Source organism: Hippoglossus stenolepis, chromosome 3, assembly GCF_022539355.2.
Source record: "Hippoglossus stenolepis isolate QCI-W04-F060 chromosome 3, HSTE1.2, whole genome shotgun sequence".
Classification (NCBI taxonomy): domain Eukaryota; kingdom Metazoa; phylum Chordata; class Actinopteri; order Pleuronectiformes; family Pleuronectidae; genus Hippoglossus; species Hippoglossus stenolepis.
The window spans coordinates 20,499,255-20,515,399 of NC_061485.1; the positions used below are offsets into that span (position 1 = coordinate 20,499,255).

General features: G+C 41.4%; 2 protein-coding genes across 8 annotated transcripts in view; one reads left to right on the forward strand and one right to left on the reverse strand.

Moving 5' to 3' along the window:
* tacc1 (transforming, acidic coiled-coil containing protein 1) overlaps positions 1 to 16,145 on the forward strand; it is a 30,216-nt gene that overhangs the window by 4,726 nt on the left and 9,345 nt on the right. For 2 of the 3 annotated variants that reach the window (XM_035152629.2, XM_035152628.2), the window contains exon 2: positions 13,963 to 14,072. Coding sequence is in view for 2 of the 3 variants with exons in the window: in XM_035152628.2 (XP_035008519.2) it covers positions 13,963 to 14,072 (110 nt within the window). In the remaining variant the exon portion in view is untranslated. Of the gene's footprint in view, positions 1 to 11,986; positions 12,568 to 13,962; positions 14,073 to 16,145 lie in introns of those variants that run through there. The other variant, XM_035152627.2, reaches the window with a different exon arrangement.
* On the reverse strand, positions 936 to 7,594 carry aggf1 (angiogenic factor with G patch and FHA domains 1). Of its 5 annotated transcripts, none has more exons than XM_035152632.2 (15): positions 7,539 to 7,594; positions 7,353 to 7,414; positions 6,214 to 6,407; positions 5,865 to 5,964; positions 5,524 to 5,771; positions 4,986 to 5,117; positions 4,694 to 4,894; positions 3,439 to 3,850; positions 3,188 to 3,299; positions 2,766 to 2,817; positions 2,561 to 2,662; positions 2,317 to 2,482; positions 1,927 to 2,209; positions 1,742 to 1,841; positions 936 to 1,617 (listed from the first exon to the last, which is right to left on the reverse strand). In XM_035152632.2, the coding sequence occupies exons 3-15, from the start codon at positions 6,397 to 6,399 to the stop codon at positions 1,378 to 1,380; spliced, it is 2,334 nt and encodes a 777-aa protein (XP_035008523.2). In that variant the 5' UTR covers positions 6,400 to 6,407; positions 7,353 to 7,414; positions 7,539 to 7,594; the 3' UTR covers positions 936 to 1,377. The 5 variants fall into 5 exon arrangements, with proteins under 5 accessions (XP_035008523.2, XP_035008522.2, XP_035008524.2 ...); XM_035152631.2 differs by having other exon boundaries at positions 7,505 to 7,585; XM_035152633.2 differs by having other exon boundaries at positions 1,927 to 2,048; positions 2,130 to 2,209; positions 7,353 to 7,580.

Sequence of the window (16,145 nt, forward strand, 5' to 3'; positions counted from 1 at the left end):
CTATTTGTTGACATGAACTTGTGCTGCTTTTCGCTGAGCTAGTAACAAATTACACTTTTCTGTTAAATTGTATGCAGGTGAACCGATACCTGGAACTATAATACAAAACTTGTGGCTGGTTGAATTCATTCTTCCCTGTGGTGTGACTGGCCACATTTGCGCACATTTGCACACATTTGCACTCACATGCAAATATTCACACAGCAGGGGTCTGTAGTTCACACTTCATATGGACGGACTGTACAATATGTTTGCTCACTGACGTTGAACAAATACGTGGCTGTGTGTGAGCGCTGCAGCAAAAACAGCAGTGACAAACAAATGTGTTCTGATCGTACACAATGTTCAGAAAATGCAAATTTTTTAAAGGTGCAACATGTTAAGAAGGGGTTTGGTGTTTGGGCACATGATCCAGTTGACAGGGCTGTCTGAGCAGATCCACAGTTGTCTCATCACAGTATGATGTCATTGTGAGAAATGTAGCTTCACAGTGTCAATATTTGCTTGAGGCGATCCACGTCCCCTTTGTTCTGGGAGGCACAGCAGCAGATCTGCCCTGTGTTGGTTTGACTACAGACACATGGGTCTGTGAAACACTGTCAGGAACTTTACTTCCAGTGTTGTGGACCGAAAACATCCCACATTATTCACTTATGGAGCTGAAGCAGAAACATTCTGCAAACACAGCGACTGACTTTCACAAACTCTGTTAATGCACAGCTCTGGACAACTGGTTGATAGACAGCGTTTTACAAATGGACAGAAGAATCATGGTGGGCATGAAGTTCCCATATTTTGACATAATACTTTTGATCAGTAGTGTTTAATTTAATCAATTACAACTATTTTGTTGTTTAACCCTAATTTATGGAAAAGGTTGGCTTTGAAATGCATCTAATTTTTCTTCAACAAATAACCACATGACAATGTGAAAGTTGGATGAATGTACGTGTTTTATTGCAAATTCTTATTCAATCTATTCCTACATTTGTGTAATCTCACACTGTAGCTCCAGACCAGCAGAACTGTTTCCTCTGCTGCCTTAAACATCTCTTCTTCAGAAGAGGATTCAACCTCATTATTAATAAGAAATCCCTGCCACCATGGAAATTATAAACAATGATAGTTTTAAAATGCCAAAAATTACATAAAAAAATTTAACTGAGACAATTAAAATGACTTCAATTGATCAATGTTTTCATCAAACTAATTAAAATGTGGTGCCAAACACTGATGGTCACACTCTGCTCTCAACAGAACAAAGTTAGAGGTTGGATTTCATTGGTTGCTGGGGTCTTCATCCAGCACACTAGAGAACAAACTGAGTAAAAAAGCACTCAGCTCTTAATGTCCACAGTACATATATGCATCTTCTTCCTAACTTTGGCTGTCTGTCTGTGAGTTGGTGGTCTCAGTCTCTTCTGCTCTCACCCAGGCTTTGGGGGAGTTGCTCTGTGTTTTGACGACCGATGCGTCAAGCTCGAATGTATCAGCAAATCTCTCTCTGGCTTTCTCCCAGTTCTTCTGGGACTTTGACTTGGTCGTAGAGACGCTGTCGAGAGACATGGCTGCACCGGCTCCCAGACCTGACTGAGACTTCCTGATTTTCAGTTCAATCTGTGGAGAAAGGAATGAGAAAAAAGAAGAAGAAAGAAAATCAAATATCTTTGCTATTTTGGAGTACATCTATGTTAAAGCAGATGTTACAGTTCGACATCTCCAGTCTGTAAGGCGCTCTTACTGGGTTTTTCATTCCAGTTCCTCCTTTGCCCAGTCCCTCTCCTTTCTTCCAGCCCATCTTTTCCAGCATCTTCCGTCCTTTATTGACTTCACTGATTTCCCTTTCAGAGGAAAATCATAATATACAGTTACCACTCAAATCTATTATTTAAATTCTTCAGCAACATTCAAAAACAACGGACTTACTTGTGAACAGAAGCAGGAGCATCATCTCTTTGGAAAACCCCCTCGCTGCCCACTGTCTGTCGACGAGACTCTGCTCGGTCCTGATATTTGGGGTTCTTCAGGGCTTTGGTCTCCTCATTGCTCTGTTTACAGAAAACACAGAGGTGAATGACTGCGTAAAGACAAATTGAGGGTTTAACCTGTCTGCTGCTGCCAACACTGACCTGCAGGCCATATTTGGCCTTCATCTGTTTCAGCTCCTTCTGTCTCAGTGCTTCTTTATCCTCTTTGGTGAGAGCAGGGCCTTTAGGGAAAACAGTGAGATTTAAGTGAAGTATATCACTGCTGTTTCATGATTCTAAGCCAGAAACATATTCTTCTGTGACTTGGTTTGCTCTGGAGGTTGCTCACCTGTGTTCTCCTCTCTCTTGTGCTTGCTGAGGTGGGCCATCACCTGCCCTGGCTCACATCCATCACAGGTGTCAGTGCCTGAGTGGATATGAAATGAGAGAACAGTCTCTCCCATCTTCACCTCATCACCGTGCATCAGCACTTGCGGCTCACATATTGCTTTGGGCTGTTGAAGAAATATTGATAATGATGTCACTGCTAGCTTCAAGTTTTCCTAATTTATTTGAGGAAAAAAAATGCTGACCTGTAAGATTCGGTTGCCATTGATGACTGTTCCGTTCTGGCTTCCCTGGTCCACCAGCGCGTAGCTCTGCTGCTCCTGGTCAAAGTGCACCTCTGCATGGAGCTGAAACCGAACAACAGTTAACAGTTAGAAACATCACACAACCACGTGTTACTCTAATGAACGATTATCTTCCTCAAGTAAATATAGAAGTGAAGAGCGTTACCTTGCTGACTCCCATCTCTGGAATTCGGATTGCATGATCCATATCTTTCTCTCTGCAATAGAAAACAGCACGTTGTCATCAAGGAGTCTCACGAGCCGTTAGGACACACTGAGATATCAATTACTACTTTAGTTTAAAACATTGAACACCTGGAATATAAACAATAAAAACAATAGTCTAATCTGCACTGTGAGTTTTGTGATCTGTTGCACCTCTACTACTTGTACTACTCACAAAGATGGTGCATTTTAAAAAATCTGTGTTAAAGCCATGTGGCTCAGTATTGCAGCCTTAGCACTAACAATTCATCCTCTAAAAACGATATACACACATTTTTAAGTCCTTGGTATGAAAGTATTAATTTTAACTGAGACAAAACTTATGTTGGCACTTGTCAATTAAAGAGAGAAAGTTACACAGACCTGCCGATGGTGGCTGGAGAGTCTGCAGTGATGATGAACAGAGTGCCCACCTGCAGCACTGGAGACCTGACTACTGTCACTCTTACACATGGCGGCCAAATGTTTGCATTGACTGCAAGAAAAATACACCCACAAAAAAGTTAAGACAATAAAAACAATACAAGTTATTACCAGCTTAAACCTCACAGAGACCCTATAGTGAACATGTGCACCCTGGACAGGTGCTGAATCTATCTTGTCTTTCTTCTCACCTTCCTGACACTGAGTCTCCATCTCAGATTCCTGGGAGGGGGATGCAGACGACGATGAGAACGAAGGAGTAGACTCCCACTTGTCTTTCTCAGACTCTGTGATCTCACCCTCCTCCGGTTCGCTATTCCCCTCCGAGTCATCACTTCGAATCTGGCTCTTTTTCTTTTTCTTCTTCTTCTTCTTTTCTGATTTCTTGCTTTTCTTCTTTGATCTTCCCTTGTCATCGTGCCCTGAACCGTTTTTTTGCTTCTTCCTCTTCGAAGATTTGTCGCTCTCCTCCCGGCGTGGAGCCAAGTCTGCACTGCGAGACCTTCGCTTCAGGTTCCGGGATTCTGTGTTCCTCTTGGTTGTTTTCAGCTCGACCCATTCAATATCTTCTTGTTCCAACCTCATATCATCGAACGTTAGTTCCTGCCATCAGAGAGTCAATGGTGTGATTACCACCTTCAGTGAATGTTTACTGACAGCCGGCCAGCTGGCTTTGTACTGTAGCTCCAGTGCCTTTTGGCACAGTGCATGATCTCAGTCTTCAAACACAACTCATCATAGACCTCAACCACATTACGTGAGGCTTAACAGGAAAATCCTCAGTCATCCGAATATTAGTTTGTGGGCAGATTTATACAAAAGATGACTAAAACCTTGAGTCAGGTTTACAACACAGTAGAGAAGTAATGATCACTTCAAACATGTTAACAGTTCATTGAAAACTGTGAAACATCCTACAGACAGTTTATATGATCCAAACTCACTGGGAAAACAAAACCTTTTAACTCTGTTAAGTTTTGTAAAAATATATTTTACAAACTATCTATAATAAGTAAATAGTATTAAAGGTGTAGTTTTTATAAATGATGCCTTTAATAAAACTGTATATGGGATTTTTTGTTGGTGAAATGTACAAAATTATTATTATTTCAATGATGGTAGGAGAAATAACTAAACACATATACAAATACATTTTTAAGACCTTAATGGTGGTATTAAAAATGTACCTCTGTGTGCAGCGACTTTCCAGCGAGAGGAAATCTTCATTTTAGCCAAAGAGCTAGTCACCTCTTGCACCTAGGTCAGAGGAATATTCTTTTAGTGAATTAGCCTCAAATTAATACAACAAGCAAGTGTTTGAAGACTGAGACTAACAAGGTCCAGAGGATTTGTTTGGGCAATGGTACAAAGTCAATTGGCAGCTGTCAGCTACAAAGAATAAAATGACTATGCCATGGATCAATGAAAGATTTTGTTTTTAAATACCTTATCGTCCTTGTGTGACGTTTTCTTGAGCCCTTTCTTCAACTTCCTGCTTTTCTTCTCAGCAGTGTACATGTCTGAACAAGGCTCCACATCGGTCTGTGCAGCAGGCACCTCGATCCTGGAATGAAACTGATATCGGCCGCTTTCTGCTTCGCAGTAGTAGTAAATGCCTGTGTTGGCATCGTAGTACAACTGACTAGCCTGAGGAAGAAAAATGGCTTGTCTGTCAAATTGCTGCTGAAATGGATTCTGCTATAGACACCAAAATTTTACACAGAAGCAGTTGACGAACCGAGTCATAGTAGAAGCCTGTGCTGTGATCGTAGTACATCCCTGTGGTCTCATCAAACACAAAGCCGGTCTGTGTCATTGCCTCTTCAGCAGTGGCCCTCAACATATCAGCTATAGATCCTGCATCGCCCTCCTGGAAGAGACAACATCAAATTTTTATCTCAAACTTTTAACTGACATTTTTAAAGAAATCGATTAATCAGTGTTTTTTTTGTGCCAAATTTGAAAGGATTCTCTTGAGGCCTTCTTAAGAGTTCACGATACAAAAGTGGGTTTTGAGAGGTCATAGTGACCTTGACCTTTGATCACCAAATTAAAATAGTATCATCCTTGAATCCAAGTGAATGTTGGTGCCAGATATAATGAAATTCTCTATGGGTGCTCCTGACGTCACATTTCCAAGATCCTTAGGTCACTGTGACCTTGACTTTTGATCTTTGAACAAATTCTAATCAGTACATGCTTGAGTTCAAAATAAAATTGAAGAAATTTTGCTCGTAGTGACTGTTTAAATATAACTAACTTTTTAATGAACTGACCTCTGTTGCGACTGTGACACTGCTGTTAGGTTGAGCTGACTCATCTGCAGCTTCTGTTTCGTTTGGTGTTGAAACCTCTGCAGCCTTGCTTTGGTCAGCTCCGTCCACTGCTGATACTTCTGCTGCTGAAGCTTCTGCTGCTGAAGCTTCTGCTGCTACTACTACTGCTGCTGCTGCGTTCAGGCCTTCCTGAGGATCTGCTGACTCAGTGTTCTGAGAGTAGCTTCCATAGTAGTAGTTGTAATAATCTGGAAGAGAATATCCAAAGATTTGCAACAGTTTTCTTATTTTCTGATGTTGTCATCCTATCCATCAAATGTACATATGTGAAATTTACACACCTGTTTCTGTCCACACATTTTCTTCTGTCTGAGTTTCACTGTTGACTCGGTCTTTATCCTTCTTCTTCCGCTCGTGAATCTCTGCACTCAGCTGATCCACCTGAAACAAAATAATTCAGATCAATAAATCAATGAATTCAGAATTCATATGGTTCTAACATGATGATCTGTTTGTTGTGAATCACAAAACCAAAGGCCAGAGTGCCAACAGTTAATAGACTTTAATGAAATAAAACATTCACCAGAAGAGAACAAATAAAGTAGTTGTTAGGTAATTAAGCCGCCATCTACTTGTGGTCACAACAATTTTCAGAATATGACTCTTTGATGGTGCATGAGTGGGACTGACCTGTTTCCTCAGGTCTTCGTTGTAGCTCTCTGTGCTCTTCTGCAGCCTCTCAGACTGATTCAGCTGCTTCTGTAACTTTGCCAGCTCGACTCTGCACTCTCTGAGCTCCTGCTTCAGCGAGTCTGCTTTCAGACGCAGCTCAGCCACTTCACACTCCGCTTCCTTCTCTCCATCTTCGTTCTCCATTAGCTCAACTGAAGATGTTGACATTAAAATGTGTAAGTTATTCACGAATGCAGCATTGAATTGGCAAAACAAGTTTATTTGTAAATTACTTTTCAATGACGAGAGCTTTACATGAAATAGAAAAGACATCATGACAAACTGTAAGGCGCTGTTCAGACCTGGTAACATCCGTCCTGACAGATCTGATCACAAGTGGAAAGCCTGGGGCTCAATGAATCAATGCCATATGTAGATCTACTTTGAAGAAAGATTTGACCCGTTTGAGAAAGACAGAAATACATATATGGTGGTCACTGTTGCTAATATGGCTACTGAGCGGTGTAACAATACTTCTGATTAATAGTGAAACTGTAACAGGTCAGAGAACGTGAGCAGAGAAGGCCTTCATTTGTAGCCCAGGAAAAGTTTAGCGTTCACACAGCAAAAATACTGTGGCCACGTGTGTCCCAGACTAAATGTGGTCTGAAGGATCAGGTCTCTGAACGCATTCTGGATGAATTTGGGTGCGTTCGGACCTGAACTTCACTCTTTGTGATCGGATCACTCAGGACTGATGTTGATAGCAGGTCTGAAGAGGGTCTAAAAGCAACATAAGACAATACAAACGAAGTATTTGGATGGTTAGAGAACAAAACACGAACAGATGAAATAAGAAATAGGAGAGTGAACGTAACGGTGAAGTGTGAGAAATGATTATTGGATTTAACAGAGGGCTGTGACTAACTAACATGAAAGCACAGTGGACCTGCAGTGCTCTAAAGGAAGCTTGTTCCGTGTGTGTGGAGCATAACAGCTAAACCCTGCCTCTGAGGAGGGAAAGTAAACCTGTCCCTGGAGACCGGAGGGGTCTGAGTGTAGCGGTAGATCAGACATGGATCATATGAGTAAAGAGACATGTGAGGTTTTGATGAAGGTCCTGCAGCTGCACTTCATCCACACTGAACCCCTCTCACCGTTTGTCTCGTCTCCGGCTCCTCGGCTGTGGGTTTGGCGTCAGCGCGTCGCCTGAACCGACCTGAAAGTTGAAAATAAACATCTTGAAACCACTCCGCCTTTCCGACACACTCCGGTACATGTTGAGAAGATTATGAGACAGAGTTATAACCGTGGAAACGTTAACAGTCCACCCTGCTGCCCACCGCCATTAACTGAGTGCTAAGCGCGTCACAGCGGAAGTGCTTCTTCTTCACGTTTGGCGGATCTGTTCCTTACTGTCAATTTGTCACAGCAAGAACAGAGGTATCGCCATCTAGCGGCGATAATATATATATATATATAAAATACAAATACAAATATTTTGCCATTTCTTCCTTCTACTATCAACTTTAAATTAAATGTTAGATATATAATTAAACCACTGTTTCAATGGAGCCCAGCAAGTAATATAACAGACAAATCCTGCTCTTTCTGCTCTTGTTTTTGACTCTTTTTGACTCTTTTATTATTGGTATAACATTTGTGTCTTTTAAAAATTGATGAATAAAGTGATGAAGTAAGGGAGGAACTTATGGACTCATTGAGCTGAGCAGGCACACAGCACTTTATATTTAGAATTAAATATTTACTTTTTAAGTGCCACAGGTCTTCTTCTATTTTATTATAATTTGTCTCTCCTGTTACTATACATTATTTTGTAGATTTCAAAATTTTTACAACAGGCAGTGTATTGTGTCTTCTTATGTTCTCCTCTGTATTCTTTTGTGTGCCCTGCACCAGCAAAATCTACATATCCATATGTAATAATAATGTAACAATAACATGTTGTGCATTCTCCAGTTGTTATAGTGCTTTTTGACCACTAGATGTCAATGCAACACTGATTCTGCCATCTGATGACTGATGAGGCTGGTGAATGGGCCCACAGTCATTTCTGACAGGATGTGGTCACAACGCTTAACGGTCTCTGCCAGCTGCCTGTAGGTTTTGTTGGTTGGTGAATGTTCTTCTCATGGTGTTCAGTTTGTGCTCATATTTAACATGGTAGAGTCCCTCGTTGTCACAATAAGGCAGAAGTGAGCACTGCTCTATGCTACACTATTAACCAGTTGTTGTTGGACTCTGCCTGTCTTTGCCGTCCCTCCGTTGTTCCTCAAACACACACAACTGTTGGACTCGCTTCCTTCCTCCTCATTAGTTTCCACCCCTGAAAAATAAAAGAAAACAAAAAGAACACGGACTGTCTGATGCCTCTAGATAGTTTGCTGACACTTGCCAAAACCAGGCCATCTCTCCATGTGTCTGGACTTATTTCAGGCTCCAGAGCAAAGGCTGTTATGTAATACCATGGCTGCAGCATTGTTGTCTTAAACACAAACACACTTCTGTTTTTAGCAAAAGCCTATTTAAAGCATTATAAAGTAGACTCTGTGTAAATATATTATGTGTGTATAAGCACATTTTATCTTGGCATTCTTTCACACACCTGAGCTGTGAAGCCACAGAGCAGCCCTGTCTGAAAGATATTGTTACATGATGCCGAGACGACTAAACATACTCGTGTCATTAGTCAAAGTTGTACTGTAACAACCTGAATTTGAGAACAACTCCAGAAAAGGTTGGGGAAGGCCAGGTTGTTTTTCTTTCTAGTTTTAATGACTTTCTCAAAAACAGCCTTTCAGGTTCCTCCCACCGTGTTTGAAACCTGAGCTCTTCTGAGCTGTGTTTGGATTTTGGTGGAGCGTCAGACTTCTTGGCAGGAGCCATGGTGGCTGTGGTGGTGGTGGTGATAGAGCCGCCTTTGAGAATAGGTTGGTCTCTTTATCTTGAGTCACACGCAGCTGCCTCACGCTGCCCACTGATGTTTAATGATGCCGTTTATTTTTAGACGTGAAAAGCTCCAGTCCTAAAGGTTTCCTCTCCTAGTACGACTGAAAAGCTGTGTGCTTTAGTTCAGTGTTTAGAACAACATGTTATGATATCATGTCAGGGATGGTAATAGGAATGCTTCCTTATGTAACCTTCTTATCCTTGGCTACCATGAGTTTTCACTGACCGCTCCAGTACAGAGACACTTGGAATAAACAGTGAGTCCATGGAAACAAAGTCTTAAATGTTCTTTCCGCTTTCAGACATCAACATATTGATGAAAAAAACCTCCGCAGATGTGAAAACCATATAAGGTTTCTCATGTGGTGTAACTTATTAATCACATACTGTATGATCCAAATATTGATGATGGATTATTGACCAGTTTAAACACAGAAAATCCTTTGTTCTGATAAGCCTGAGCCTTTAAACATTTTGACTGTGTCTCAGTAACTTCAAAAAGAGAAAATCCTGGTGCTCTTGTGAGAACATTGTTTACAGATAATAAAGAGAAACTAACTTCTCAGAATAAAGGCGCAGACGGATCCTTGTGCACCGAGGAAAATCTTTTAAACTACCCCTTTACTAGTACCTGCACATGATTAGTTCACATGTTCCACAGTGAATGGGCAGTGGGCACACTCCCCCCTATTGTGCTCTGATGTGGAAACTCTGAGGCCGACTGAGGCACGTGTGTCTCTGCTGCTCGGTGAGAATTTGAGAGGAGTTTAGCTGCTGCATGGTCGAGCCAAACCTTTGACTTTCTGGCAATGGAGGTCGATATTAAAAAGAAATGCACAGAAGATGCTTTGTCATATTATATGACAAGAATCACTGCACAAAAACATCAGATCATGTACTATACAGGCGTACTAGAAAAACAACACTGATTTTAAAGTAACTAAAATGCTATTACAAACACTGCTGCAAGCATGGCTATTGATATTTTGATCTCCTTAATACTATGTGTGTATCTTAAATCCCTCTTTCTCTTTTCCAAGGGTTTGTCTGTTTCATCATCGGTCCATCTGCAAATGAAAGGATAAAGTCATATTTTCTACCATAATGAAATATTCCCTTGTCAATTTTTACAATGCAAGAGTTTATAGTGACTGTAATTATTCCTTACACTACAGACCATGAAGACAATGTACAGTATATCCCTGTCGGTGAATAGGCTGATACTGATATTGTTATATACAAGTTAAAATACAACAAACAATATATTGTCCAATAATAATATCTTTTATAACATAGAGATATAATATACAAAAGAAACTATGAAACTAATGTTTTTCATATAAGATACGTGGTGAGATTTCTAGTTTTCTGTTTCTACATATTCTTTGTTACTTGTCAGTCAACATAGTGATATATCTTCGGCTGATACATCAGATTTATTGTTTTGTCGGTCTAACTTCACAGTCTTTCACAGTCATTCATTTATTTAGCTGAAGCTAACGTGAGGCTCAGTAAATTTGAATTCGCCAAAACAGTAGGATTCCTCCAAAGTAAGAGTCAATTTGGAGCCAAATCCCCCCCTTTCTGTTTCCATGCATAGTTTGTCCTTGTACAGGCTAGGCACGGTGACAAAACGTTCACTTCTGATAGTAAGACTGTAACTTTGAAATATGCCCAATAAGAAGGAATTTCCTAAACTGCAAAAACATGATTTGGTGAAAAAGAAGAGGAACTGAACTAGAAAATATAAATGTGTGGAAAAACAGAAATAAAGCACAAGCTGCAGCTGCTAAAGCCTCATTTTGCTTTATCTTTGGAGGAGTTACGGTGAGAGAGCGTTTCTGGGGGATTACTTTACAGCCATTATGAACAGCAGGAAAAACTGTAGAGAGCCATATTTCTGTCAGTGTACATATGGCTGTAAGTATTGCTTTAGGATGGACTTGGGGGGGGAAAGTGAACCTATTTTTATAAGCACAGAAGCTGCATTCACTTTCCTCTCATGTGTGTTTCATTATGGCTTTGAAAACTCATATATCAAAGAGGTGAGTGGCGGATTCGATAAGTGCTGCTAATTGGCTTTTACTTAAATACAAACCACATTTGAAGAAGACGTTGTGATTATGATTAATTAAAGAGTCTTTTTCCATGAAGTGTTTAGCCTTCGTATGTCATGAGTCTTTATGTAAACATGATGAATCCTCTGCTGACACATATTTAAGGGCTTTTTTTTCTTGTATAGCAGCAATAGTTATATAGAACACTGCTTCTCGCGCTGTTGAGGTGTTTCAGACACATCATGAGAGATGTCATTCTGTCTTACTGCACAATTGTCTTCACGATGTACCTGTGTCAGATACAATAATGGGGTTTTACCTGCTGCTAATGACTGCATTGAAGTCCATTGTTGCCTGTGCATTTAGTGCTATACCTCAGACAAATTTCAGGTAGATCACCTGAGGCTGTCCAACAGAACAGGTTCTCGTGGTCATGCATGCCTGCCTGCCACTGGATGGGAGAGACAGATAACCGCTTAAAAGCCTGGGGGGGCAACGAGGGCTTTTGAAAATCCAGCCCCACATTCCTAACCTCTCTTTGGGCTGTAAACTGTGGAGACCCAACCATACAACTCCTCCTCCTCCTCCTCCTCCTCTTCCTCCTCCTCCTGTGTTTGTTTTCTGACTCCCTCCCTCTGCCTCAGAGTAGAAGAGCAGCCTGACAGGGAGATACCAATCTCCAACCACAGGGGAACTCATTCAGCTCAGTGCAGAGAAGCTGCATTCAAGATCCCTGCCTTCCCCCCTCTGCATTGTCTGTCAGTGGAGCAGCCTGATGTGGAAGGGAGAGGTTGGAGGGGGTTTAGAAGAGAAGAGAGTGAGAGCAGCATTTTGTAAACCAGCTGATCAGACCTGTGGTATTCTGCCACAGAGGCAGAGAGGAGGAGGAGAGGGACTGTGACTGGGGGAAATAAGAGAAGAGAACGCCGATGAAGTCTTTTTGAGAAAATACAAAAAGAAGAGTGGAAAAATAATTATCTCCTTCCTTTCATGGGAAACTCATTAGAAGAAGGGAGCTCTGTGGGAAGATGTGAGAGCAACTGGCAGCAGGGTGGAAATCTGAGGAGGAAACACACAGAAAAGGACAACCAGTACCGTTCTGGATTTAAAGAAAACCCATCAGTGAGTCGACAGAGGGTTGAGGATCCCACCGAGAGGACAGAGGAGTGATGTCTTGGCTGTCACCTGTGTCATGGGCCAAATGGACGTGGACGGCGGTGCGAGGGGGAGAAGAGGAGGATGAAGAGGGGAGGGAGGCCAGCGAGGAGAGCGGGCAACGTGGAGAGAGAGAGGAGGAAAGAGAGGAGGAGGAAAGAGAGGAGGATGAAAGATCTCAAGGCTTCAGGCAAGTGTTGTGCGGGGGCCCAGGGAACCACTGACACTGTGGGTTCCCCCAACAGGAGGGGACATTTGTACGTTTGTGAGATTGACAGAGAAAGACGTGTGTGTTGTCTGGTGTTGACACACACGTTGTGGTATGGTTGGTCTTTAGACTGTGACAGTGGTTGAAATTAATGTTTTTCTCAGCCGGTACATTTCTGTGGATTTGACAGAAACAACACACACCCCAGTCAGGTACCAGTCAGGTACAATTCAATTCAATGATGTAATCACTGGAAACACAAAGATGACACATGCTCCAGACACTGTGTCATGTGGCTCTGTTCCTGATCACATTATCATCCTGGTCATTGTTGCTCTACTTCTTTTGTGCTCACTCTTTAAACACATTTTATTGATTGACTGCTGTGTGAAGTCAATTGTCAGAATCCATGTTTACTCTGTTGTTAATCAGTTGTTATATAACCAGAGTAACGTCAACATGTGTGATGTTGCTTCCTGAAGTTAAAGCCATTGCACTAATGCTGAAATCATAAATCGGCATGGAAAAGACTGAGTATATATATATATATATATATATATATATATGTATATTACAAACTGTTTTCCCAGGCAATGCTCACATCTTTATTTAAAATTAATCGATCACTTATTTCTAGAATGTTATAAATCATGCTGCATGGTGCTTACAGTGGAACAGGAAATAGTAGGCCGTCCTACTTCCTCTTTCTCTTTTACTCTTTCTCTACAACTATATATTACTGTCTCCCCGTCGCTGACATGAAGTGAATGATACATGACACTAAACACATTAAATTGTGTGTATTACTACATTCAATATATTTCTGGTTCACATGCAAAACATGTTGATAGCTGTGAGGCGTTAGGTTAGAAAGATAATTAGAAAGATAATTCTGTAGACCTGAACGATTGTATTTCATGACTTTTCTCTGATTGGTGATTGAATACTGGATAGTTTTACCTCCTCATGTCTCTATTCTAATGAAACTATGTGACAAGGGAACATCTGGATTGCAGCCTGTGATGAGGGTTCACAAATAAACACACATTTACATTTCAGGGTCACAAGCCATGATGCCATGAATCCCATAGTATGGAATCAAAAATGTGTCTGTATATGAATTAATGAGAGCTACATTTGTCCATATACATGCACAGTCAAATGCAATTTGTGCATTTCTGTCTATGCAGGTCTGTTACAGTTCAGTTAATTCACCCTTTTGCTTTTGGGGATCAGCAGATTTAGTGCGCCCTGTGTTCTCAGTATTGTAATGTGATTCCTCAGTTATGTAAGGATTTTTCTGTCCTCCTCTCTCATCTCATGAACGTTAGGAAAGTTCACGCGCTAACTCTCTGACTCTCTCTCTGACTGCCACAGCTCTGACTCAGAGGGGAATTTTGGCACCCCTGAAGCTGCAACCCCTGTCCACGTGCCTGCGACCAACCTGGGAGAGCTGGAGAACAACAACACCGATGCAGAGAAAACAGGTGAGGCCACTGCTTAGTAAATCAACTGTAAAGGCAGACAGACTGCCGACGTAAGATGTCCAAGACGTAAACACGCTACAGTAGCACCTCAGGTGGCTGCAGGTTCTCATTCACATGGCAAATATTGAACAGAATAGACAGACAGCGTTACTCCTTGTCACTCTTCTGATGTTGCACAAAAGGCTCAGACTTCACATGTGTGAATGTATTGGTCTGTATCATTAGACAATGAGAACATGTTCCTAAAAATATACATTTAAATGTTAAAATCTCTGCATATATGACCTCCACTACCGTTGGTGAACTGTGTACACGGTGTTTCAGGTTTACCATGCCACAGTAATTGGATACATATGCAGTGTGCTGTCTCAGGAATGTACCTACAGAATACATTTCAGCTTCAATAAGAATTGACCTGCCTTTTTTTTAACTACAAGCTCAGTTACTCATAACCAGTGAAAGAAGCACTCACACCTCCTATCAGAATCAGAATCAGAATCAGAATTCTTTTTATTGCCAAGTATATTTACATATACAGGAAATTGCCTTGGTGTGGTTGGTGCCTTTGGACATAACAACAAATCGGACATAAAACAACAATATATACAGAAAAAACAATAGGCACGTGCGGTGCTAAGGTGCAGTGATTGGTTCCGGATAGTGCCAACAATATATAAGTTATAAGTTATGTGCGGGGGCAGAGTCAGTGTGATGCAGGGGGCTTGTTTGTGAGCCCCACTGCCATGGGGAAAAAACTGTTCAGGTGGCGCGAGGTTTTGGTGGCGCTATGTATTAAATTCCATCAAATGCACAATGCAATGATTGATAACATATACCTGAGGTTACCTAATAGTTAAGCTGTCCTGCCTGTTGGTATGTAAACTGGTATGCGCACTGAGTAGGAATTTTGGGTGGGTTTTGGGTGTGTTGATGGCGGAAGCACTGTCACTGTCAGTTAAATACTAACAGCAGGAGTCTGCAGCAGAGTGTGGGAATGGCCTTTGCTCTGGAATTCAACAGGTTCAACAAAAGCTTTGGTTGGCCCTGCTTTGTGCTGGTCACTGATAGAGGTCACAGTGAGGGGAGTGACTGAACAAAGACCGTTATCAGGCTGGAACCATCAAGTAGCCTTTGGAGAACAAGCTTTATAGTGAAGCTGCTGCAGTTCTGATAGGGTTAAAATCTTCCGGTAAAACAGCTCCAGCGACATTTTACAAATGTGTACGTTGCGCAGGTCAGCCAGGATACAGAGAGAGGAAGGCGTTCATGTTTGTTGCAAACACAAACATCCCTAACCCTGCAGCTGTTGGAGGAGGAGGAGGAGGTTCGAATCCTGTCAGCCAGGAGCTGAAGTGACTCTATAAACTTCTTTGGATATAAACATGGTGATCTCTGTGTCTGTGCCCATCCAAAGTCTCCATCACTGCATCAGAATCAGTCTACACATGATGGCACTTTATAAATATTTAATAGACGGTAGAATACCATGTGACAAAAAGTCCCCAAACATAAAACCTGATAATGTGAACAGCGGGATGCTTGACATTTCTCATTTCAAAGAAAACAAATCTACTACGATGAACAGATATATGTTGCACTTTTTGTGCAGAAAAAATCTTTACAAAATGGTAGACAGATGCAAAACAATGCTTTAATAGGCAAATTAGACCTTGGGATCAGTGTATTTTGCAGCTGAGTTAGTTTAATCTTTGCTGTGACGTGTTTTGCCTCTATGCAACACAGAGAGAACAAAACAACCTCTTTAACAAACATTGTATAGACTATGTGGATACAGATGAGGACGTGTTTGAATGGGCATGTCAGATGGAAGGTGCACTTTGAAAATGACACTCAGGGAGACATGCTACTGTGTGTAGAAGTAGGTAGAAACACAGCAGGCAGAGCTAGTCTCTTAGCAACATAATATTACATGAATATGGCGGGTATGACGGGCACACTGAAATATGTTGATGTGTCAAAAGGAGCCCTGGAGGTAATTATTACACTATCACAGCCGCTGTCCCTGCTGTCCTCAGTATACAACACAGGGTGAAAAATAGAGCTATTTATGTA